Consider the following 25984-nt stretch of genomic DNA (forward strand, 5'->3'; position numbering starts at 1 on the left):
ATCCTAAATAGCAGTGCTGCATTACTGTATTAAATATTCCTACTGAGTATTAGTAAGTGCAACCTGTTTAGCAGACAGCTCGGAGCCCTCTTTCTTTCCATAGTCCGTGCATGCAAGGAAGAGAGTGTTCCTGCTATTTGCTCCTTTGGCCACGCAAATCTTTCAGCCAGAACAGAAGAGCAGCTTAAATGAATTAGCCCTGGCAGCACTCTAATACCTGTATCTGTTAATGGATGAAGGATTTGAGCTGACCAGCCGAGAAGAGAAAGTAGCTGCAGCATCACCAGCGGTGTTATGCTATGTTACAGCGAGAGCTTTTTTTTTTTCTCCCCCCTCATGATCATTTTTTCCTTCGACTTTTTGGGGGCTATTTTGGATTTTTAAGGGTAGTTTTACTGGCTTGCAAGCCTTATTCTCGATGTAAGAAGAGAAGGAAATATTAGGGGCATTGCCCAACCGTGATTTCCAGTGCCTGGAGCCCCGTTTGTGGAACACATGTATTTGAGTCATGGAAGGCTTTATTTGATAACACGAGATCTGGGCTGCTGAATTAAACATGGCTGTGAAGCCAGTTTCTCTTATTGAATCAAGCCCTAAGGTAATCATATTTTCAGCATAACAATGAGCCAATTTAAGCCCACTGGGAATTTTTCATGGTATCATATGTGCTGCATCTGGCACGAGAAAGTATTAAAACTGCAATTTAAATGAATTGTAATATGTTACCCATGCAGCCTGAAAATCAATCACAGAATGATGCTACTGCCAAATTATCTTACCATTTGGAGACTAAATATAAAAACCAGAACTAGCCCAAACCCCTCTGGTCCAAACAAGCCAATTTGATAAAATGAATTCCTGTTGCATCATCAATATTGAAAGTGTTCTAGTTCATTAGCGAGAAAGAGCTATTTAGAGAAACATTTATCATGAAAGTCATAAAATGGCCATTTGCCATTCTGATTTGCTGTTTTTGTCAACTATGTAAAATGTAAATTAATCAGCACTTTTTAAAAACAGAAATATATGAAGAATTAAACAGTAGTGTCTAATTTAACACCATCCATTTGCTAAAGTTATTTCCTCTCCACATGACAGCCTGGATAACCACCGCTGGCAGTTTTGGGCAGAAAGCAGCAGTTACCTTGGCGGTGTACGTGTGTCCATCTGAACCGCAGACAGGGCTGGCGTGCGTCCCGGGGCACGGCTTGCACTTTACTATGTTAGCTGGTCCAGTCCAGTGCTTCTGAGCCACATTGCCTTTCTTTTGTCGAAGGCTGTAAGGTAAAGGACACCAGTTTTTTGGAACATGCTCGCATAAAACAGCGGAAAGAGAATTTCTGCAAAGAAAAGCTTGATTTTTAACGAAGTATTAATTTAAAGCAAGTACATTAAATATAGCTCCTAACGATGCTTCTATAACGTGGCACATTACAGCAGACAATCTAAAAGTTATAGATGGATATGCAGAACTAAATTAACAATACTTGGCAGCTTCATTTTGATTTATGAACTTATGAATTTATGAACTGCAAATGATTTCAGTTATAAATACAACCATTTATTCAACTGCACAGCAGTCCTGGTGAAGCAGGCAAACAATGTTAAATCCAGCTTGTATTTAAAGAGATTTTCATCCGGCCTTCTCCAAGTTACAATGTTCATGCCAGCAGAGCAACTACTTTGCAACTTATGCTCAGGTATCTCCACAGATGACTGTTCATACGTACCAGGCAAACAGACATTTGAAGTGAGCCATCTGCTGAAACCTTGTTTTCACAAAACATAGAGTGAATTTGCAGATTTACCTCAGACATGTTAAACTCCTTACACAAGACTATTAAACCAGTCAGCAGATGTAGTGACCTAGGCACTCCTGGCTTCCAGAAAACAGTAAGTCATTTCAAACATAAAAAATAAAAAAAAAATTACTCTTAAAATGCAGTTTGGGTTAAGAGTAGGTAGCAATAATTTTAAAGCTAAATCCTTTAAAAATACTGCAACTTATATTAAACTAAAAAAAAAAAAAAAACAACAGATAAAATCTCCAAACTTTGTCTTCATATGCACAGTAACTTTCTCGATATGTCAGCTCCAGAAGAGCCTCGATTCGTAGATCAGTCACATTCCCACCAGGAATGCCATAAACTGACAGCGAGCATCTCCAAGCCCACAGATGCATTTGCACCACAAGAGTGACTGTAGTTTTCCTTAAGCCATGGACCACTCACTTATTGCATCAAAAATGCCTGCAAAAGGACATCTGTTCCAAACACATACTGCCGAATATGTGCAATTGATCCTGATTAATAGCACATTTTCCCATCATAACGAATTCCTTGCCTGGTACAACATGAAGTAGCTATCAGTAGCCTGCTGTTGAAAGCTGATTAAAAGTTTGCTTTCTAAACCACAAGTCAGTGTTACAGTGCAGATTCATTTTGGCCATGTCTACTTGTCTTTCAGCATTTCCAAGGGAAGGGAAGGCATCAGCTTTGCTGCAGACTCTTAAGAAAAATAACTGCCAGCTGTCTTATAGCATAGTAAAAAAAAGATATCATATAACAGTTTGGCTAGAAATGCATTTCAATGCACTGCTGACTGACTTTATCACAGTTTTGGAAAAATATATACAGATATATTTTAAAACAATTTCACTGCAGCTTGCAATTTGCTACATAATACTGACTCCAATGTAATGACACATTCAGCTGCTAAAATAATAAAAATTCTCTTCTTTCATCTCAGTTCAAGTTTTCTTCGAGTTGAACCTTTGTCACAGTGATGAACAGTACTACTAAGAAGCTGGTGCCCGCAAAGGGAATCCAATCGCAGCATCATGAACTATGAAAAGAGAAGCCTAATATCAAAGACTAAATCCCCTTGTTATTCTGAAGTAGTTCTCTTAATGCTTGGAGCAGCTTCCCCCCTTTCGGATGCCTTCTGCCTTACGGAGCCGTCATTAGCACAGATGCCGAGTGCCACGGACACGGGGCTGCTCCGGTCTGGCCTGCGACACGAGGCCATGCCAATGGGCTGCCCGGCGCATTTGCACTGATGCACGTTTGCATCGGTTTTCCAGCAGTAACTTTGACTTTTCTATAAGCTCTTCTCCAAAAATGCCTCCTCAATAACACTTGCTGCAAAGCGTTGGAGGGGGATACGAGTGACTGAACCGACCAGCAACTCAAACCCAAATATGGACTCAAGCTCTTTGATAGACCGAGGCCTAACGAACCGCACGAGCCCGAAGCTTTGACTGGTAGGTGTTACATACATCGCTTTGGTCCCCAGAGAGCGTACCTTCAGGCACCTCACCCCAGCACCGCTGGAGAAAACGAAGCCACCGGAGCGGCTGCTTGCCCCATCCACGTACCTTGCGAGCCCGTCACCGTCGCCTCGCTCCCGCCTCGGCCCCCGCGAGGCTCCTGCCGCAAAGCCGCTACTGCAAGAGCCACCTGGAGCTAACGATATTTCCCTCACTCAGAAAAGGTTATTTAACGTGTCCATTTCAAGCCGTTTCGGCAGCTCATCGAGCGTGGAGGCCCTCTCCACCACCTTGCTGAGACTGAAAGGACCACGCGCAGCCGCGGGGCTGAGCTCGGCTCCCGCCACAGCTGCCCCAAAGCCCACGGCACGTCGCAGCCCCTGCCAGCGACTGAGAGGGCTTCACCTGAACTGGATTCGAAATATTTCACTCCTGTGTGCCGAAGGGAGCAGCGGCCTGTCCTCTCCTCCTCGGCCATGTCAGCTGCAGGACCTTCTTTTGGAGTTAGCAGGACATTTATTCTCTCAAGCAGAGCAATAGTTAATAATGCAGAAAATTTGCAGTGGAGTAAATCTTGGAGCGTTTTATTATTTCAAACAGAAAATGCAGGTTAGTAGTTTTAATAGTGCTTCCTACAACGCGCCTAACGAGGCAGGGGATTGCCGCAAGGAGCCTGCAGTGACTCTGGTTCCTGCACGTGTGGCTTAACCGGCGGTGTGTTACACCTGCCATCTTGGTTGTAAGAAAAAATTTGGGTTTGAGAAAGTGGAAATACTCTTTTCAAACTACAGTTGTGCCAGAAACAGAGCAAAATGGCACCGTACTTGGAGCAAGTGAAATGCACTTTTGTCAGCTTGGCCGAGTGAGCGGTAGCTGAAAAATTTAACTGGATATCCAGATTCCCCCTGCCCTGATACCAAAAATATTGGTAAGCGCCCACGTCCTAGAGATAACGTCCGTTTTCCAAAAGTAAACATGTATTGTCCTAGAGTGATATGTTGAGAGGGGGAAGCTTTTCAATCCTATAACCCCTAACAACACATCAAACATCCAAACAAACAAATTCAAACCTAGAAAGTATTTTGGCTGCAATGAGCAGCCAGCCTGCAAATCCCCCGCTCCGAGGGCAGGGCGCGTTCGCCGGCCCCGGGAACATGTTTTGCTAGGCTAATCACCCTGTTTTAGAAGAAATGTGGCAGGAGCAAGGCAGGCCAAAGCAAATTAGCCCTCTTTTTTTTTTCCTGACAACTTAACCAACTTTAATGCTGCTTTAAGATTCAGAGTTGAAAAGCTTTCCTACAAATCGTTAGAAAATAACAACTGCGCAGAGGGAACAAACCAGAAACTGCCCACGGGAGCAGAAGTCTGCCACGTCCCGGAGGACAGGAGGCCCAAGTACCCGCAGTATTCCAGGAGCAAATCGACATAAATTGTCTTACTCAAATATATGGACTCAGAGACGAATCCTGCCTGCCTTCAATTTCTTCAGACTGGTGAAAGGATGCACTGAAGGATGGGAGATTTAAGGAGCAGTTAAGTTTTACAGAATTTAGCCTCTTAACGTTTTAATGCGTAAAGAATTTTTAGTGGTTGACGATGTTCATGTTTCAACGTGGCGCGAACACACCTGACTCAGCTCTATTCCTCAGACACGGACACAGCACTGATGACATGCTCTGAAAACACAGGGAAACACCGTGGGTTGGTTTGTCCAGCCACGGAGAGACTTCGGCAGGGTTGCCAGTGGTCTCCGACCAGGCGCTGGGACTCCGCATGGCCCCACCACGCAGCCCGCCCTGAAGCCACCAACACTTGCAACCTACCCCAGGTCTCCCAAGCGCATGTTTTGGCTCTGGAAATGGCAGTGCTGAAGCTGTGGGAGACCTGGCTCCACCCAGGATTTCCAAGGCTCCCAGGTCCCCGGTGGAGAGCCAGAAGCTCAGCCCCGATCAGGGCTGATCTGTGCCACCCCAGAGCCATCACGGCTGGCAGCCCCGGGGACGCGGACCCTTGAGCGCCTGCCCTCCTTTCCTCCTTGCTGGCAGCACTGGCTCTTGGCACCGGGACAGCCTGCCAGAAGGGTCCAAACTCCATCTCTGATAAAGCAGAAGTTTATCAAACCCAATGCCTCAAGCAAAACATTTCACACTGAGTCATAGTTTTCCAAAAAAGCCTTAATTTCTGACCCACTGGATGATTTGGACCATACTGTTTAGTAATCTCTGCATCCTTGCCTATAACAATTCTCTCCAGGCTGGCACATATTTGACAATAACCTGTGGCCAGGGACCAAAATAAACTCCTTTGCAGAAAAATGATGTTTTGTATAGAACAGCTTTCCAAGACACAGTGTTTCAGGCAGGAAATATGTTTCCTGGCTCAGATTTGAGCTGCAGTACAGTGAAGGCCAGAAAAGAATTATTTTATCTGATCCACGTAACACAAGAAGTGCACCCGCTGAAACCCAGCAACTAGGAATAATTTCTTTTTCTTTTTTTTTTTTTTTGCCATGAAATATCCTTGGAAAAACTGTAAATTTTTAGATATTTTAAAGCAGAATTTTTAATAGGGAATATATTTTTTTAGGGTCATACACAGACTGGTCTTCATGGACATGTCTTGGAAGGAATCACCAAAGAGCATCACGGCCAGGATACCAGAGGTGAGAGTAAAGAACACAAAATGGATAAGCTGCATTTCAGCCGATACTTATTTGTAAAATGCTGCGCATAGTTCATTTTCTCACTGATTACTGAACTAATTGGTAGACTTTGATTCATTTATTTATTGAGACGACAGTGAACTTTCAGACCCTGCTTGTAATTTCTTCTTCCTGTCACTAGGTGAAGCTGCGGTGAATATTATATGACGTATGATTGGGTGGTCTATAAAGATATGTGAATACAAATGGGACCTTGTAAATTTGATATAGAACGTGTAAATACAGAATATCAATGTTTAATTTTGAGACAGCTTATCAGAAAGCATGGGTGTACTATGCCTTAAGTAGCTGTATAATTTTGCTACATAATACAATGACTCTAATTCAGAAGAACAATTGAGAAATTATAATATCATTTAAAATGGCAAATTCTATCAATGTTTTTTGTTGGAATTAATATTCATCGTATAATCACTGCCAGCAAAAACCAGTCAAAATATCAACAGCTTATATAAGCAACACCAAGCTTGGGCTTTTATACAATTACATTTGATTTTGCAAAAGCAAATTCAATTTCAGCTGTAAATGAACTTCAATATTCATAAGGAAATAAAATGCACTGAAATTCAGACTTTGCATCCAGAAGGCCTAACACCATTGCAGTAGTTATCCTTTGATATTTTTAAAACACATTTAAAGTTTAGAATGGAAACTTCTTACAAAAATTACAACATGGGGAGTGTGCCACTCAGGACGGGGTTATTCCCAAATGCACAGCCAGTGACCAGCAGATCAAGCCCCAATGGCTCTAGCGTAGTCAGAAGTAAGGCTTCTTCGAATATACGTTGGCAAACTATTATTTTGGTACTGCTGCCAAAGTTTTGAGAGGAAGGAGACAGAAAGTAAAAGTTCCTCCTTAGGGGTTTATAACATAGGTAGTAAATTTATTGGGCCAAAAAAAGCCACTTCTCTACTCAAAACAGTTTTTTTGCTAGATGGATTCTCAAAGGTCTGCTGCAAATAACAGCAGAAAGTTTCTCAAGAAAAAATAAACAACTTACATGGTTTCTTCTAACAGAAAGTGTCAGGTAAACAAAACAGAGAGATTGGTACTGTCTCTTCTTGTTGGGAAAGTCACTGTTTCAGAAATGTTTCACAAGCACAGAATTTGGCTCAATACACGCTGCAAATTACTTGCAACAACAACCTCTCCGTTTCTGCCGCTGAAGATAACACGGCTGCTCACTGAAGTTCCTGTCTAGCTGTGACACCAACACTACGGAGCTGGCCAGGCATTTTTTGATAAAAAAGCCTGAACTAGAAAACATCAACATGACAAAACCGAATTATTTCATGGGGATAAATGACTGCCACTTAACTTCGACTGCCATTGCCACTGGAGGGCTACACAGTGTGGTGCCGGCTTATCCCGGGCAGCATGGGAGCGTGAGAGCCCAAGGTGGGGGCTTTGCACCAGCCTGGACACATGGAGCATGCTGGGGCCGAGACTCGCGACCCCACTTCTGCTGCTACGAGGCCAGAAGAGCAAAAGCCTCCGCGCCCTGCGCCTGGCTGCGCCGGCCCCGTGGAAGAGCATCTCTTGCCAACGGGCTCTGCCCAGGACCCTTTCCTCCTCGCCAAGGCGATCTCACTGTCCCAGCTTTGCCGCTGCCCTCGAGCTGGTGGGAGGACACCGATGAGAAGAAGTTTCTTTGGAAAATGTAGTACTGCTAAAATAGAAGCACTTTGGGGAAATGTTTCATTTAGACATTTTCAGAACGGAGCATTTGAATTTTTCCTTCTGAAATGACTTTCTCAGCTTTTTCTTATTTTGTGTGAATTACATAATGTATATTATTAAAATATATACTCTCATTAACGTAATATAACACCACAGAACAGTTAAATCTGAACTGGCCTCGTGTTTTTGAAAATCCCCCTAGGAACAAATTATTTGAATAACCTTGTCTTCAGGTGACTGGGAGCTATGCCTATTGATTTTTCGACTGCAGCTCCCACGAAGACATTCTTCAAGATTACGATTAATTTCATCCATCTCTCTGCCTTCCCAGACTTCATCTCAGACCAAAATGCCGTATGTCCCGTGCAGCAGCACTTATCATTGAAATAAAAAGTTCAGTGCACCAAAACGGGTACCAAATATTTGGGCTCCCTGAAAAGCTGGAAAGACCTCTGGCAGTCAGAACAAATTTGAAGAGGTTTCCTGAAGCTGGAGTGATCCCCGCTAGAAGGGTTTGAAATGTGCTGCCCGTGCCTTGCGCCTGCCTCGCGCACAGCGAGCTCCCGTCTCCCCGAGGGGAGCTTATCGCGCTGCAGAGAAACCCAGCCGTGCGCTGCCGTTTCTAGCTTTCCTCTGCATAAGTTGTTTCTCTCGCTCTTGAGGAGGGGGATGACAGAGTCAAAATCTGCCAGGATAAATGCCAGTGCTCTCTTCTCCTTTTGTATCATTTTTGTGCTTTGTTTATTGGAGCTATGGTCTTGTTTCTACAACCTCTTGTACTTTTTACGAGAGCCATATATACCTTTAGCCACTATCGGAGTCATTTCCTCCTATTCCAGCTACGTGAAGAAAACAGTCTACGCATATTACAATGGAAACAAAAGGATACTATGCTTTGGAATTAGGTGCAATCTCTATTTTATACAAACACTGTAAAATGAGAACAGACATGAGCAGAGTTATTTTTCTACCCAGAATTGACACCTTCCTCTGCAAAGAATAACAACATGCAGAGCTGGCTTGGTATTTCAGCACCATCCCATACTACCACTTCCTTCAATTTCATTATTCACGGAAATAATTTCAATTATCTGATTGTGCTAAGGCTGCTGATTACATTCTCTGGCTGCCTTCAGATCTGTTCCCAGACAGGTCTGGTTAACAGAGCCACAAGAAACAAAACACCTCTGCTCCCTGTGCCTCCTGCATAAGCATTCGCTTGGCAGATGTGCGACGGTGCCTATGGTGCAGGGTGATGCCTGGAGACCTTCCTGGCAGGAGGAGGCAAGTTCACGTCTTCCTCCTGCAGTGAGCAGGAATGGAAAGAAAAACGGCTGTCTCGCTTGCTCCCCATCCTTTCAAACAACGGCATCGCTGGGGTTAAATCTGTCCATCGCTGGAGAGCTCCAGCAACCACAGGCCTACTTCCAGAGAGTGGGATGTACTTACAGCTGGAGATGAAAAATTTCAGGAAGAACAAAGAGAAAAATACTGAGTGGTGAGGTGAAAAGTGTATCTGTAGGCATCATTCCAATGCAACAAAAAACCAGGCATTTCCAAGGGAAGACAGAGAGTCAGACACTATTTCTTCTCAAGCATAAGAAGGAAGTATAACAATGAGCATAGGGGAAACAACATCCTGGGAGAAACATGGCAGCTAGAAGACTGAAAGTTTGGGTACAACAATGTATTTTGCAAGAAAAACAAGCCATATGTTGCAGGGAAAAAGCCCTATAGATCCTTGCATGGATCCTACTAAGTCCAGCTAGCAACAAGGTCTTGAAAGACAATAAAGGGTCTTGGGCCAAGGGTGCTCAGGGTTACTGGTTCTGCAGGATGAAGGAATCTTTTTCTTTTTTTATGGACATTAAAGGATCAGAGAATTGGGAAAGGCTGATGCAGTCTCAGGGGACCTGGAAGGCCGACTGCTTTGATATACCTTAAAGGAGGGCAGGATCAAGGCATATGGGGGATGTCCAAGCTCTCATACTTGAAAGTAATGAAGATTTACTGCTGCGTGTAATTTCTGAGATCCAGCAGCACTGTTCCTGCCTCAGAAAGTATCCCACTGAATTCATCTGCCTGAGCAAGGTCCCTCTCTCAACCCCAAGCTCTGTCTCTAAACATCTATAATACGGCATTAAATATGGATACTATTAAAATGCCAAGACAACTAGGTACACACAATATACAATATTGGATCTCTCAGTATAATTGAGCTCTTCCAAGATGTTTGTACCTGGCCTTACTTCTTTCTGGACTAAAACTGATGAGATTAAGAGCTGATTAAGATCATTAGGACGGTATGCGGATTTCTGCCTTTGGATACTTTGAAACATAAAAACGCTGTATAAAAGGCCCCATTACACTCTTAGCTAACAGATTATTGTGCTTACAGGCAATTTATTTTTCAATCTAAATTCTTAATGATTTGCAGAGTTCAGACCTGGTGCATATGCTCCACAGCTGCACAGATAGAAAAGCTGGCAAGGTACACAAAGGAGAGGAACCGAAACACAAACCCCACGCAAACAAACACTCCCGGTGTTTTTAAAAGTCGTTACGCTCTCCTGAATAAATAGCACAGCTTCTAAACTCTGCCGGTTCTCATGAATTTTCATAAGAGCCTTATTCTCCTTTTCGTTGTTATTTTTTTGCACTAACAGAAAAAGGAATCTCAGGCACCAAACTAGGTAGAAATAAAACGGAGGGACTGCAATTTTGCAGGAGGAGGTGAGCTAGCAGCAAGCGCATAATTAAAGCTGAAATCGGCTTGGTCACTTTGCCATTTGCAGTGTTCTTGAGCAGCCACCTCTGAACCCCGGCTCCCGCACGCTGGGCCGGACACTGCACTTGGCACAGCGTGCAGCCCAGTCAATACTTGCGTTGGCATCGGCTTTCTTTCCTCCTTTCTTATAGAAAATTGCAGCCCACGGGGTTTTTCCCTGCTACCAAAAAGCAAGCATTTTAAGAGGATGAAGGTAACTTTGCTGGGCCCAGGATCTGATGATCTTGACATTAAAATATTGCATCGGTCAGGTCTGCCTCCTGCAGCTGGCGGAGCTTGCCACGCTCTCCGAGGGACCCGGCCGCTGACGGCATGTGAGATTAATCTGGGCTGTCAGGTTTGGTTGGGAAGAAAAGCTGATCCTTACTCACTATGTACTGTTTCATGCGATTAGATAGCTTCAAAATTGTTTCCATTAAACCGGGAAGAACAGCCACTTTCCACCGTTTCCCTGCTACAGCTTATACTCGCAGTTACAAGTTGTTCTCCTCTGCCTATAATGGGGTAAATTTGGGCAGTTAATGTGTATTTCCAGTTCAGAAAAGCAGGGAAATTTGTGTGCCATCATTGTCCAGATTGTTGTTAAAGAGCGAATATCAGTGGAAGGAGAAGCGGAAAGGTCTCCCGAGCACGGCAGGAGTGAAAGTCCTTAGGGGTGCTCCCATGGGTGCCCGAGGCACCCCAGCCCTGTCCATACGGGTGCAAACAGAGCCGCGAGCCACCCTGGCACGCTACGTCACGGCAGCCATCTCGGCAGCCTTTGGGAACACCGGCATATGCCTGCCAAATCTTATCGTCACTTTGCAGCCACAGAGGAAAAACCAATGGCCTCCCCCCGAAAACCAAGCAGCCTCAGCTGCGTTCTGCTTCGTGATGGTGATTTTGCTCTTCCTAAGGCGAACCACATGCAATCCGCACACAAACCAATGTATTGCTGGCAGCGATGAGAAAGTAAATGCATTTTAAAAAATACAGTAATAATTCTTTGCCCTCAAGGCACTAAACCAAATGTTTCTTTCGAGAAATGACTGCAGAGTGCTTCTGGTGTGCGAATGCATGCTACTGCGGTACAAACAATCAGTTACAAGCTGTGCTAGCCAAATATTTGCCCCTTCTGACACATTTTATTAGGAGAGAGGCTTATTAAATTCTCAAGAAGGCTACACCGGATTAAACTGTTGAGGATTTTTACAATTAGCATTCATTATCTAAGAATTCATATATGATTTCTGAATAGAAGTGAGTGTTAGACTGGCTTGTCAAACAATAGATAATTAAAAATACCTACCCCAAAGCTACCTCCAGAGTGTATTTGAAAGGCAGTATTAAAGGTGGGTTTGGAAAAATAATCAGAATGTCATTTCTTGAGTCAGAATAACAGGCGAGTTTGTGAAATACATGCTAAACAAGCCCATTATAAATATTATAAGGAATGGGGTAAGTTTAAAATCACATCCTTTTTAGCATCTAAATAGGCTAATGCTCCTGTTGCTTATTCAGCAGCGCTGATTTACAGAGCTTGATACCATGAATGTCTATACATTCTGCTGAATTTCTCTACACATCCAGCACTGTCTGTCTGCTTATTTGATGCTAGAGTTTGAGATCATAATATCTTTACCATTCCCAACTTCTCAAATGAGGCCATCAAGAGCATTAACCATCTTATGTCAGGCTATGTCTTAATAAAAGGTGACTAGAGCCTCAGGAAAGTCCCAAACCAATAGGCAGAATTTACATAATCGCATTAATTTACGATACTAAGCACATACACACGATCTAGTCTAGAGATAGCACATGGTGAAACACACCTTTAGGTAAAATTTGAAGATGAATGCTATTGACACACTTGCAGAAACTGCAAGATATACATTTCATGAGTTACTTGCATTGAGCTATTAAAACTTCACTTTTCTATGACCTTGAATCATGGAGCCTAGCAACCATGCATTACACATCAACCTTCCCATATTCTTCAATATGTAGTTCCATATGTCCCTCTACTCACGGAGGCTCGGGCTGCCATTAAAATGCAATGTAGCCATATATTTATGCTTTTGAAAGTGTCAGCATTTTATAGCTGCTTCTTCAAAAGCATATTTTTATCATGTGAAAAAGTGAGACTCGACTGGTGATATATGTAGACATATAGCATTGTATTACCTGGGACTATTACAGATTTTGTATAAAAATAGATTTAAATACTTTGCTGTTAAATTATTAAACTGGAATCAGTTTAATGCGGAGGACATTACTGGCTGAATACATGGCACTCCACTTTCAAATGCTCATTCCCACCTGAATTTCACTGCAGCACATATTCCCCTTTGCTTCTTTATCTTACTGTGATCAGCTACAGCTCTATGTCGTCACCACTACAGTTTTGTCCCCATTTGTCCTTGACAAGTTAGCTTATGAGAGATGAAAGGACTGAATGAAGGTTGACACTTTTTCATGTTTGTCATCTCATTTGGTCTAATCCTGAATCGACTGTCTCTCACTCATGCAAAATTGCCACTTTTTGACCACACTGTTCTTGTGTCGTGCTCTGTTCCTGTGAGCTGCCAGTCCAGAATTTCTGCTTTCCGAACAGTATCTCCTCCAATCCCAGTCCTCATACCCTATTCTTATTATTCTTATTCTTTCTTCCTACGATTTTCTCTGCTGCCCTGGTGGACGTCTAGGGACTGCAAACATTTTTTTGCACTACAAATTCACTCTGTTGCTTTTCTCACCTGTGCTGTTGCATTTCTTCGTAAGACCCATCTTCCCTCACCAAATCTGCTCTCCATGGTCTACCATCTGCCTGGCATCTCTCATTCTCTCCTCCAGCCCTCCCTTCTCAAGATCTGGTTGACTTGTTTGAGGAGAATTTTGTAAAATTGTGAGCAACCTCAGTGCTCTTTCCTACTCACTCTTGCATTTAACCGTTTTGCTTTTAGTCCTTCAATCTGACCGTTCTGCTCTGATGTCCTTCCAGCTAATCTGCTTTTCTTTTCACTTCCCCCGTCCTACTTCTTAGGCTTTCTTCTGTCTCATTCAACCTCAAAAAATAAAGTCCCTTGTAGAAGCAGTTATTTCTCCACCTACTCTTAACTACTCTTTCCCTCTTTGCTAGGAGGTATCATAGTAAGTATTATACCATTTCTACATGGTCTCTCAGTATCATTTTGCTGCTTTACCTATCATGGTCTAGTCTTATCTTTCTACACTTGCATCCTGGGAAGTCTGAGAAGCTTTATATTTAGGTGTCCTCTCTGGTTTATCCTTCTATCTCTTTTTACTATTATGATTTCTTGTCAGGAACGTCTTGTCAACTCTAGAAATTCAGAATGGTCAAAACCAAGCATACACTATTTCCTCTCACACTGGCTTCTCTGTTTTTTGCCATCCACCCCCTACCATCACCCTCATCATCTGGACTTACTCTTTGAAGCTCTCATATCTTTCTTTTCCCACCTGCAAGCCATAGTATGTCATCCTGCTGCTTTCTGCTATGTCCAGGAGGAAAATACTGTGTCAAGGATTTAGTTATGTCCTACTTTTTCTTCTAAGGCCCTTTCAAATATCCTGAATAATCATTCTCACATTTTTCCTGTTTATAATCTATTCTTCTCTTATTTTAAGTCTATATTTTGGGGGATAAAAAATGTACTTTTACCATTAGACTTACCAGAGCTTTTGGTCTTTAGTAAGCAATACTATTGGTGGGGGAAGGAGGTATTTATAAAGGTAAAATACAGAATATTTCTTTCTTTCTTTCTGCAACCAGAAAGTCACGTACATGCTCTAAGCTACTTTCTGCAGAAGCCCATTTCTTTGCATGCAGAGGAAGCCAAAAGCTGCTAAATTTCCCTGTCTAAATTAGTCTTTGTGAAACCTCCTCCTAAGTCTGCTCTTGAGGTTGCAGTATAGTAGCTGTAAGGCTGCTCCATATATTTTTGTATTTTGGATTCACTCTCCAACGATCTTCATTTCTCTGCCACCTTACAGAATTTAGCAGAGAGCAGTACAAACAGACCAATTGGAGCAATCAGAGCACTGAATATCAGGAACATCAAAACTTCAACTTGTGTTTTCTGACATGCAGTCTACAGACAATTTACCTTGTCTTGATCGTGATGTGTAGGTGTCAGTGACAGAGCTCTTACCTACTAAACTAGGAGGAAGGCAGGATTTACATTTCAACACTCAACATACCGATGGCGTGCTCTCAAGGGCTGGGCAAAAGTCATTAGGAAATGAACAGCTCACACCGTGTTTCACCAAAACCTGGAATATGAGTTTCTGAAAGGACTATGAAATTCAGTTATTCTGGCAGCTGATTCAAAACGAAGCAAAAATTTGTGACCTAACAAAGGGTCTAATTAAAAAAACCCCTCAGACTTCTGAGCTGTTCCTTTAGTATGCTAAAATATTGTTTCAAATGAAAAATTTACACAAAGATAAAACACAGGAGCTCAAGAAATTAACTATGGATGAGTTGCTAAGTAGGAATGACCGCAGTGTAATTCAATTTAGCACTCTTGGGTTTCAGGTAAACTAGATTAGCTAAGACTAGAAAAAAATCTCTCAAAGGACTTGAAAGAGATTTAAAGCCAGATGACTGACCAGAATAATGGCAGACAACATTACGATGTATGGTCATGAAGAATGGATAGACTAATTTATACACCGAAACTGCAAAATGTCCTTTTTGTTCAACATGGATCATAAATTTAAATACCAATAAGTTATAAAGACAGAATTTCTAAAGAAGAGGAAAGAAAAAGCAGAGAACAGAGAAGCTTCCTGTATTCTCTCTGATGAGTTGTCTTCTGAGCAAGTCAAGAGACCGGATATTAGACTAGAGCAGTTTTGATTCTTTATTAGCATTTTCAGGTCTTTTTAACTAAGCCTACTCTCTTGACTTCTTAACTCATTAAACGAAGAAACTGACTTACATTGTGCATTACTACTAATTAGTCCTCCACAGTTGATGCTCATAGATGATAACAACCAACTAATTAGAATGCTTTGTTTTGTTTCATAAAAGAAGATGGGTTGAGCGGTGATCAAAGCTAGAGGTTAGGTAAATCAGGAAAGCAGACTTTCCAATTGTCAATCCCCACAGACATTAATTAACTTTATTTTTCTGGATACCATCATAAGAAAGCTGTGACAGAGCTAGAGGAGCAAAGCTGGCCAAGCAGAACTTACTGGTTCTTCTTAAACTTTATATAGTATGATTGTGGATGATAGAAAGTCAGTTCTCTTTAGTATCTGCATGAATACAGAGCAGCGTAGACATAAGTCGTAACAAAGTGAGCATTAACAGGATATTAGTGCACAGCATAGGGAGTCTGTGAGACATAAGGCATGTAGCCTTCCAAGAGGTCCGTGCTTTCTAGTGCATATTATAGCTAGCTAGGTATGATACTGCCAAATAATCACGTGTTGAAAAAGCTTTTCCTCTCCTTTTTTAGCAAATTCCAGACTTCAGCAATGTCGTTTTATAGAACAATTGGAAGGAAACAAAAAAACATCTCTCCTTCAACTATTTTGACTCTGTTTACTAGAATAATCATTTCCAACCTACTTATTTATTTCCTGTGTGTCAGTATGAGCAGTTAGTATGAGTAGTTGGTGGTTCAGTGGCTTCTGCTCTTAGTTTCTCTTGAAACTGGGAATATGGACAGTTAACCTCAATATTTCTCAAAGAAGCAAAATGTAGACAAAACAAAATCCTCCCTGGAAAAGTGAATTTCCATACCTGTAAAAATGCTGAAAGAGAAAAGTGCTGATCTTGTCAAAATGTTTTGCTTATCCAAACTCAGAATTATAGGCTAGTTTAGATTAGAAGCCTTTTCTTGTTAAGATGTAACTTACACTGGCAGATCTTAAAAATGGAAGGTTGAAATCAAACTAAAATGTTTCAAGATTATTTGAACAAATGCTTTGATTAATTTGACCCAATCTTTCATTTGTCAGAACATGAGTTTTTTTTCAAGATTTTGGGTTTTTGTCACAGTTAAGATGGGGAAAAGCTAAAAACGCTGAATTTGTGAAGAGACAGAAAAACAGTTCCCCACCAAGTTCAAGAAAGAATATTAATAAACTGATTTAAGGAGAGAGAGATTAGGTTACATTTCCCCCTTGTGTTTTATTGAGACTCATGCGGTTAATGCAGTTTGAGACTAAAATTGTGGCCGGGGAAAGAGGAGAAAGAAAAAAGGTGAACAGAAGAAGAACTAACACAATTGTCAGGTAATCTCAAGGCTGTGTTCTCTTTCAGTGGCAATTTAAATGTTACTTCAGAACAAAACTAGGAGACTCTAGTTTCATATCTTTAAGATATGAAGTTGCAAAGAACATGTTAACCTTGAACTTAGATAAAGGATAAGTTTGCAAAGACTTTTTTATCAAAGTGAAATAGCTTACATTTTTCAAATATCTTCTCAAAAACTTTTACAAAATCTATTCCTTTTTAGGAGAAAGCACTACACAAAAAATTTACAGATGATTGATTGATTCAGTGTGGGTCAAAACTGGGACTGCAATAAAAAGCTACTCTAAGCCATTTATAACTGGGAGGACATTACTGTCCCTCCAAAGTCCAGCGCTGAAAGAAAGAAGAGAGAAATCTAAAGAAAAGAATATAGTTTGGGCCAGAGGAGGAATAAAAATACATAAACAGGAGATAAAATATTTTACATGAGTGAAAATAATTGGGATTCCAATGAACTGCGCAGTAATGCTTTAGCCCTTGGATGTATTTTCCTTTCTGAAAAGTAACATGATGTTCAAATTGCACAAGGCTGTAATGGCCTTAAGGTACCACAATTGTTCTATATTTTAAAATTATGTTACATTGCATAGGAGTATGTTGATCTGGATGTGTGAGACAACACAAACCCTTATTATGAGACACAATCATTTCTTTTCAAAGTCTGCATCTTCTAGGCAGGAGACAAATACAGAGACTGTCAGAGAAGATTTATTTTAGGACAAGATTTTGCCGCTAGAGTTAAAATGTAATATAAGCAAACTACTGCAGCACTCAGAACGATCACATCACTAAGCGTTCACAAGCATTTGCGAGACTTTTGTCCGAATGCTGCAGGTCTAGTAGATACTTCTTTGAACACTGAAGCATTTGCTTTTTGTGGAAAAATATGAAGAGATGTAATGAAAGAAGTTACCTATTCTTCAGTATGCAAAGAGAGTTCTCAGAAAAAGGGCAAGTTGAGGGCTATTAGGAAGGCCTACTTTGCAATACCAGCTTATTTTAGAAACTATCCTGGAAAATGGAAGAGAAAGGTGACTGGGAATTCTTGTGCCTAGTTTGCATTAGACAGAAATCAAGTCAGACCCAAGCAGAGGACTTTGTTTTTCAGAACTCGTAATCCAGCGTGTTTCATCTCTAACACTGTAGAAATGAACTGCGAAAGCAGCAATGCCAGACTACTTCCAAATAATTAAAACGAGAGAGAGAATATCTCCGGACACTTCTCCAAGACCAAAGTCATAGCCTGCCTCTTTAGATAATCCTGAAAGAATAAAATGTCTCATTTTCTCTATTTACAAATGGTAACTAAACTGACCAAATCCCTTTTCCAATTAGTATGTCTTTCTGCAAAAGGGAAACACACTGAAAGAAAAGAATAAACCCCAAACTTTGAGGGAAAGCCGCAAAGCAAAAGCCAATAACCACTTGCCAGAAGACACAGGACACTCTTCTCCCTGAGTCAGAAGGCTTGAACCTCTATTTCTTACATCCTACTTTTGAGGTCTCTTCACCCATCTACTAGTATTCCCAAGGTGAGAGACTTGCTTGTCAAGAACTGTTCTGCACATTCTTGGAAAAAGTTTTGCTGAATTGATAGAAAAACCATTTTTCCAGAAAACTCCAGAACCTGGCTACTCGATACCTCAAGCTGAAAGGCTGTTTTCATTTTAAGCCCATTTCTGTTTCCCTTTTCTCAAAACACGCCAATGTAAAAAATCTCAGCAGGGAGCTCAGCTGAGTCTGCAACAAGACTGTCCAGATATTTCCACTACACTAAGCCACGAGCCGGGGGAGTCTATCCACCTCGTGACGCACCATGTTTATGAAAATCTGTTTTAAGCACTGCACCTAATTGCAATAGTGGATTTTATAAAGCTGGCAGTTGCACCCTGAGTGCAGTATAAATTAGCATTTTCCCCCCCTTATATAGTAATTGCAATATGAAATAACTCTGTGGAATCTGCCAGAAATTTTGAGTTTTTAAATCGCAACCGCTGAACATTCTCGTGTGTTTCCTTGCAATGAGTCTTTTAGGATTTCATTGTTAAAGTAGAGAATGTAAATCCAATAACTGATAGTGAAACGAAAACTTCATAATTCTCACTTAACTAATTCGCAAATTTGTTAATCTTCCTGCCCCTGCTATTCCGCAAGGACTTAATAGCATGGATCTGTAGAAATGTCCCTGGTGATTATGCTTCATTAATGTATCAGAATCTATCATGATATATTTGCTATTTATTTATTGATTAATTTATTTTAGACAGCTCTACACTGTAGCCAGTTAAGTGGCTTTCAATGAACATACAGTCCGTAATAAAAGACATACCACTGAATTTATATATGGAAAAGGAGAAAAGATTTCCTCCAAACATAAAATGAACCCATAGATTTCCAACTGCATAAGCCTGTGAGTATGAGAGTCTAATTTTAATTTTAATTTTGCAAGTATTAGGCTTTAATAGACCTAATCGTGCTTTGCTGGCCCAGTGAGCAAAGGGAATGCTGGAGTTCAGGGCCGTCCCGCAGCCTCTGCTCAGAGTCTCCTGGCCATCCCCAGGCCAAACCTGGGAGCTGTGGGGTCCTGCAGCAACCCCACCGCTTTGGGGAGCAACGGAGAGGCTTGGTACATGAGCAAACTTGGTCTTCTGACTACCAGCACTGAGAATTTAGCACTGACTTTCACAGAAAGAATGAGAAGAAGAGCTCAAACCACAGACGAGAACTTCTTTTTCACTCATTAGCTTTCAAAGTTTAAACATCTGATCGTCTGTTGTTGAAGAGATTACACAGGAATTGTGCATTGGTGATATGGACTGTAACCACAAGGCATATTGGCATAGTCTCTCCTTTCCTGAGCCTCTTAAAAAAAAAAAAAAAAAAAAGAAAAAGTTGTCTGAACATTAAGTAGAGTAAAATACTACATGAAAATGGCAAGATTTATTCCCTCTCCTCTCTTTTTAAGATACAGAAAGATATTGACAAGAATGAAATTACCATATATTATAAAACTGTTTTAAATCTAGAAATATAGACAAGATGTCTTTCAGAAGTGTGTTGACATATTACACTTTTTGCCTAAAAATTTAACAGCACGGCATTGCCTTTTTATAGTTAATTTGCAAGTGAAACAGTGACACCTGAGCAGACTTATTTAAAAAAGCAAAACATTTTGGGCTGATTTCCAACCAGTGTTAGTACTCCATATGTACAGAGCTTTAAAGAGACTGTAATTTGGTGGCTCATGTCCATAAATAATGTCATTCGTGGCTCATTGGTTGAATTAATCTGATATAAAATGACTAAATTGAAAATCTGTACGTTGAGCTCTTGATGATCTCTGGCAAAGCACTAAGCAGGGAATCACAAGCTTATTAATAAAAAAAGAGAATAATAAAAATTGAAATATTAAAGAAGTAGGAAGCAATAGGTTAAAAGTTAATTTTGATAGCATAACTTGCATCAAATAAGAAAATAACTGATACAGAAGCCCCTTTTTGTTGTATGTTCATAGCATATTGCAATTTTTTTCAAGAGTGCCATTGGATGGAACTGCATGATTCTGAATGGGATAAAACACTGAAGATTACCTACTCCAGCTTCTTATATGAGCTGTCACTCATGCCTTCATGGCTATAGGTTTGCCATTTCCACATACCTAGCTGGAAAAGGTCTGAACAGCTAAGTTTTCTGCAAACTCTTACTCAAAAATGGGAGCCCAGATACTTGCTGATGAATTCCCAGGGGTGGTCCTGGTCATCATTTTTCCTAGTGACTTTTTGTGACTGAAGTTACCAAGGACGTTGAACAAGATATGAAATCCTGCAGAATTCTGCAAAAAGCCGCTTCCACCTTTACAGGCGATATGCACAAGGTACGAAGCCAGGAACAGTGCACTGCAAGAGGTACAGAAGAAGACTTTTGCCCAGCTGACTAGAGATTTAGCCTATTGCTATCAACACCTTTCACTGCTATTGAAAGGCTTTAGGAGTAATAACAGAAAAATTTTGGAAATGTAAAGATAAAACATAGAACAGTGTTATGAACCATAAAGATCAGCCTTTGTGTGATAGGTTTGAAAGTAATACACATTGAGTCTGCATGATATTGAAGACACACAATTGTAAAAAACAGCAAACTGACCAGCATCAAATGAAATGCATTATTTTGGAAGGCCTAATTTGCAAATTTCATACAAAATATATTATTTGTAATATGCACTGCAACTGGAATGTATAATACCATTTATCAAAAGGCAGATTTTACAATGGTGCACATTTAATACTTTTCCCAATATAATGGGATGTTGGAAATTGAAGAAAGGCTTTAATAAAACTCCTTCCCTGTAAACATCAGTCCCAATCTTACAGAAACATGCCTTTTATTAGCACTAAAAAGACTTTTCCACTGAACACATTCATATCCTGGGGCTTCTAAAGCAAAAACCCAGCAATAAATTTAGAATCCCCAGTAAACAGATTATTGTATAAACAGAGAATAATTTACAGAGCATCAGCGGTCATTTGTAAACATTAAATAATAATTTCTGACTGACTGGATTCTGACTCAACAGATTTAAGATGGGGATAAACCGCAAAAATACAGACACGCATTAAATATTATTACAAAGTCGCTTCCAGCAACTTTATGGTTAAGATTTTAGTATATAGCAAACACAGAGAGCTTGAGTCCGCAAATCAATCCTTAACCTACTAGGCTATGGTAAGCCTAGAAAGACTGCAGATTCTTAGTCCTGTGAGGATTAACTTAGCCACAGAAGAAATGGGCCAGCAGCTCAAGGAGGTAACACATGCTCATCTACAAGGTCAACGGTCAAACGTGGTGCCACCGAGAGGGATGTGGAGAGCCTGTGCAGCTGTTCTTGCTGGTCCCCTCATGTGCAATTCTAACAATGTAGAAGCCCCACAGCTGAATATATTTACCTGTTTATATTTTAATAATTGTGATAATGATGCTGTGTCAAGGTTGTTTGATGAAGCATGGAAAATTCAAGAATTACTAAAGCTGCTCCATATACAAGCCTAACTCCTCAGACCACCAGGATACATGGGTAGTGAGTCCCCTCAAATGTTTTTCATTTGTTCCTGGGTTCTGTAAGTTCTTTTTTAATTTTTCTTAACTGGTTGCCAGATCTTCTCCTGACATTTGCCAAGCAGATGACATTTATACCAATTATTGTTTTCATTTTTTATTCACTTTAGATTGCACAAGGAGCTTTGCAAACAATAAAAAAGCCAACATCCTGTATGCTGTAAACAGCTCACAGTCCAAGTCTGGAACACACAAATGGCATGATATAGGTGAGTAACCTATAATTCAGCTTCCTTACAGGTATCTACAGACAGCTCAGATTCAACTTTCAAAAAAAAACTTCGTTGAAATCCTAAGATTTTCAGAAGCCTTCAAGGGAAATGGGAGGTGTTGGATGCTAACTTAACGCTCTTGACGAAGTGATGAGAGCTCTACCAAGACAATTATGTATGACCAATTCTGCTGATAACATATATGATGATGTAAATTATAGTTTATAACCATGTATAAATTATGGTAATCAGGTCTTTAGCCAACAAAAGAACCCAGTAAGATAGCAAAACTGTTGTAGAACAAATATTGATTTGCCAATATTTTGTCTTTCATATATTTAAGTTTTCCTACTGGCTTGTGTTCTCTCTGTATATCTTTTGCAAATACATACTCATGTGTTCACTTTCAGACATGCATTTTCCACCAACACACTTAAGTTTCACGGGTTAGATAGAGCTCTAAACATTGCATTTTGTATGTAATTCCTAAAGGTGTCTTAGAAAATGTTATTCAAGTACACTGTCCCATGAATAAGGCTACTCAGATGAGGAATTCTGCCAACTCTGACTTTATGCAGATTTCCATACAATGATGAAATCAAAGGGAAATCAGAGAATAAGGAAAAAAGGAGAGGAGAAAGCACTAAAAAGACTTTTGAACTGTTCAGAGAGTTGTCTTATCTCACCAAATCTCTTGAACAACGGAAAGATGTGGACTACAATCTTCATTCTCCAGCTCAGTCACACTCAGCCTCTATATACAGACTACCCACAAAAAGGCTGCAATTATACTGAGAGAGGCAATGTTGGCACCACTAGACTCTATATTCAGCTGAGGGACAGAAAAGACCTAGCCTTAATCTTGCAATATAAACAAAAGCTTTTCTCACCACAGTGGTGGAAATCTGGTAATGTAAAACTGAAATGATTATAATTACATTTTCCACAACGCTCTGCGAGGCTTGGCTTATTTCAGCCCTCCCCCCCGTTTTATTATCATAAAACATAAATAAGCTTGCTGTGGAGGAAAGTAATTTTGGCTACTGGATGTAGGAAAATCACCTTAACAAGAACATTTTTTTCAGACCTTGCAAGAAGTGATATCAAGAGCAATATATACCAAACAAGAAACCTTGAAACAGCAACCTGCACATGTATTTACACAATTCTGACCTATCCGGAGATACCCAGAATATCAACACCATGCCACACAACAGCAAAGCCCAAACTCTGCTCTAGAAAGCTCGGCGGAAAGCCCACCTGCACAACTGCAGGTTTGCTAATGGGGCTCAGGGAAGGACAGGTTTAAAGCAGGGGTGGATGAACAGGCACTTAAAGAGGGGATTAATTTAAGAAATAAAGATTAAAATATTAATGAGCAATGACTCAGAGGGACTATAATACCTGAAGATGTGCAAAGAGTTAAAATATCAAAAAGACAAAATGATAATTTGGGGTTTCTTTTCGAGCAGCCAAGCCCAGCAAGCTCTGCTACAAAGGAGAACGAGGACAGTCAGAGGAATGACTTTTTATGAGAGGCTTTTTATGAGAAAAGAATAAGAGCATTTGCCTAGTCTAGCAAAACAAGAGAAGGTCATTATTTCTAAATAAATATTGAGGAACCGTTTAGGAAAGCTTCAGGAATTTTAACTGGCTTTGAATAAATTTAGGTTGGAAATTAGCAGGTTTCTAACCAGAAAAGTAGAGATGTTAAGGATTTTTCCAGTCGGAGGAGTGGGGGCAATAAACCTTATTACCTTTAAGACGGGACTTGGTAGGTTAATGAACAAGTTTATATCATACTGTTGCAGGGGGATAGGACTTAATGATCCAGGAAGCCACTTTTGGTCCATTTTTATACACTGCTAAAAGGGTACAACTAGAAATAATAAGAGGAGGACTATACAAGGCAGCAATCAACCAATCCAAAAATATTGTCTTTAAACGCACAAACTAAAATATTTATAAATGTTAATTACAGTGCCAAAGATAATGAGCTATTTTCTTATCCTATTCAATATAATAACTTTCTGGTGTTAGCAGAGTAATCCAGAGGCGTTGATGTGGTTTTTAATGAGCCCTCTGATATTGGTCTAAGAGGAACTCTGCAGCGGGAGAACATCTCAATAACCATTGTGTGTCCCTTTGTGCCTGCAGCAGGCTCACGGTAAAGCAGAGCACAGTAAGATCGGAGCTGCAGAATCAAAGAGAACGACCTTAGCGGAAAGACATTCACCTTAGCAGCCAGGTGCTTGGTGACTGTTAATAAAACATAGTAAATCCCCTGTCGATAGCAGGAACAAGTTCATCTCCTGCTATTGCCAAAGCAGACAAAGCTGAAGACTACGCATTCTAAAATCCACTATAAAAAAAGCTGTGCGCTATCATATATTTCAACAATTTCCCATGTCCAATAGGAGACAGTCACCTTGTAATACTCTAATGAGCTCTAAGGCTGATGAAGCATGACTAGTGATGAGTTACCCGTTCTGGGGAGCGGAGTCTGTGGAGTGGCTAATTGGCCTGGGGATGCAGTGCGTTTCATACCCAGGCTCTTGGGGACAATCCCCTGTCAGATGCTGAGCAATTTCCCCAGCATGTATCTGTGCTCTGCTTGAACATCCTTCAGCACAGCTACATTAGGTAGCTGTTGTGTGTGTGTGTGTGTGTGTGTTAGAAAATGTGCCAAAATTCCTGGTGCAAAACATGGGCAATGCTTTGCCCCTTCAGCACTTTTGGCTTTTAGAGTCTGGAGCTATGAAGACAGGCCTTCTGAAGGACAACACGAATCTTATCAAACGCATAATGAAGTTTCACAGAATAAAAAAAGGCAATGATATAACCGGTTTATCCTCACAAACTAGCTATTTTAGAGATATGAATAGCTAGGGGACATGTGTTCAGCAACGGATCTTTCTATTGCTGGGGATTGTTTCTTCTCTGTGTTAAGTGCCATGCCTTGGACAAGGGACATGCCTTGGCTATACACACAGTGCATTTGAATTCAGTTTTAAAGATGATTTCCAGTACTTAAAGTCAAGGAAAATGGAGTTCTCTAGATGTAGCTGTTCCCTGCACATGTTGGCTAATATTCAGGGGTCTTATTTTTTACCTCTGACTTTTGAGATGCACCAAAGTTGACAGAGTATCTGGAGCCTGGGAAAAGCCAGAAGGTACATGAAATCTTATCTACTGAGAGGAGAGACTATAACCAGCTCCCTCCAGAAAATAATAACTTGGAGTTTTTTACAGAAACTCCTGGCAGCAAATAAGTCACTCTCATGGGTCAGACCAGAACTATCTCACACCCGCTAGACAGAGGAAAGCTTGTCTCTCCAGCAACTCTCCCTATGGCCTCTTCAGTTAACAGCAACTTACCTTAGACAGAGCTGAACCTGAGGAATGGACCAACTGGGGAATGAGACCTATAGTTTACACATCATCTGGTTCAGTAGAGTAATATCTGCTTTTAAAATCAGAGAGAGCTGCTCCAATATTTAAGCATCCCTGGACTTAATCCCAGACTGTTAAAGATGGAAACTGTTTTGGAGAAAAAGCTATTGGCCTTTGGGAGTTCACGCTTACATCGTAATTTTCATAATCAAAATTAAAAAAAATAGATGCAGCTGGGAAGAATGGATAGTGCCAGACTTGCAGGCAGGTCTTTCTGTTATTCAGTGCTCCCCTTGAACGCTTGTAGATTGATGGCACACCATACCATGCGCTCTCTGTCTTATTAGAAGGCAACTTAAGCCCATGCAAGAAAAACAAACCTTCCTGATTTCCATTTATTTGTCTGCTGCAGACTCCAAAGCTTCCACACTGTAGCAGAGGCGTGCCTTTGCTGTCAGGTAGTCTGGAGCTGAAATACTTTGAAAAGCTTTCAAGTTTCCTCTGAGACTTGCATGCCACACCACTTGCACACCACCTGCA

At 40.8% G+C, this 25984-nt stretch overlaps 1 protein-coding gene across 1 annotated transcript in view; it reads right to left on the minus strand.

The window, feature by feature from the left end:
- Window positions 1–25984, minus strand: part of SPOCK1 (SPARC (osteonectin), cwcv and kazal like domains proteoglycan 1) — a 324732-nt gene that overhangs the window by 105276 nt on the left and 193472 nt on the right. Inside the window, exon 5 of the mRNA XM_026101957.2 lies at window positions 1145–1277. Coding sequence (XP_025957742.1) covers window positions 1145–1277 — 133 coding nt within the window. The remainder of the gene's footprint in view (window positions 1–1144; window positions 1278–25984) is intronic.

This window comes from Dromaius novaehollandiae, chromosome 15, assembly GCF_036370855.1.
Source record: "Dromaius novaehollandiae isolate bDroNov1 chromosome 15, bDroNov1.hap1, whole genome shotgun sequence".
Taxonomy (NCBI): Eukaryota; Metazoa; Chordata; class Aves; order Casuariiformes; family Dromaiidae; genus Dromaius; species Dromaius novaehollandiae.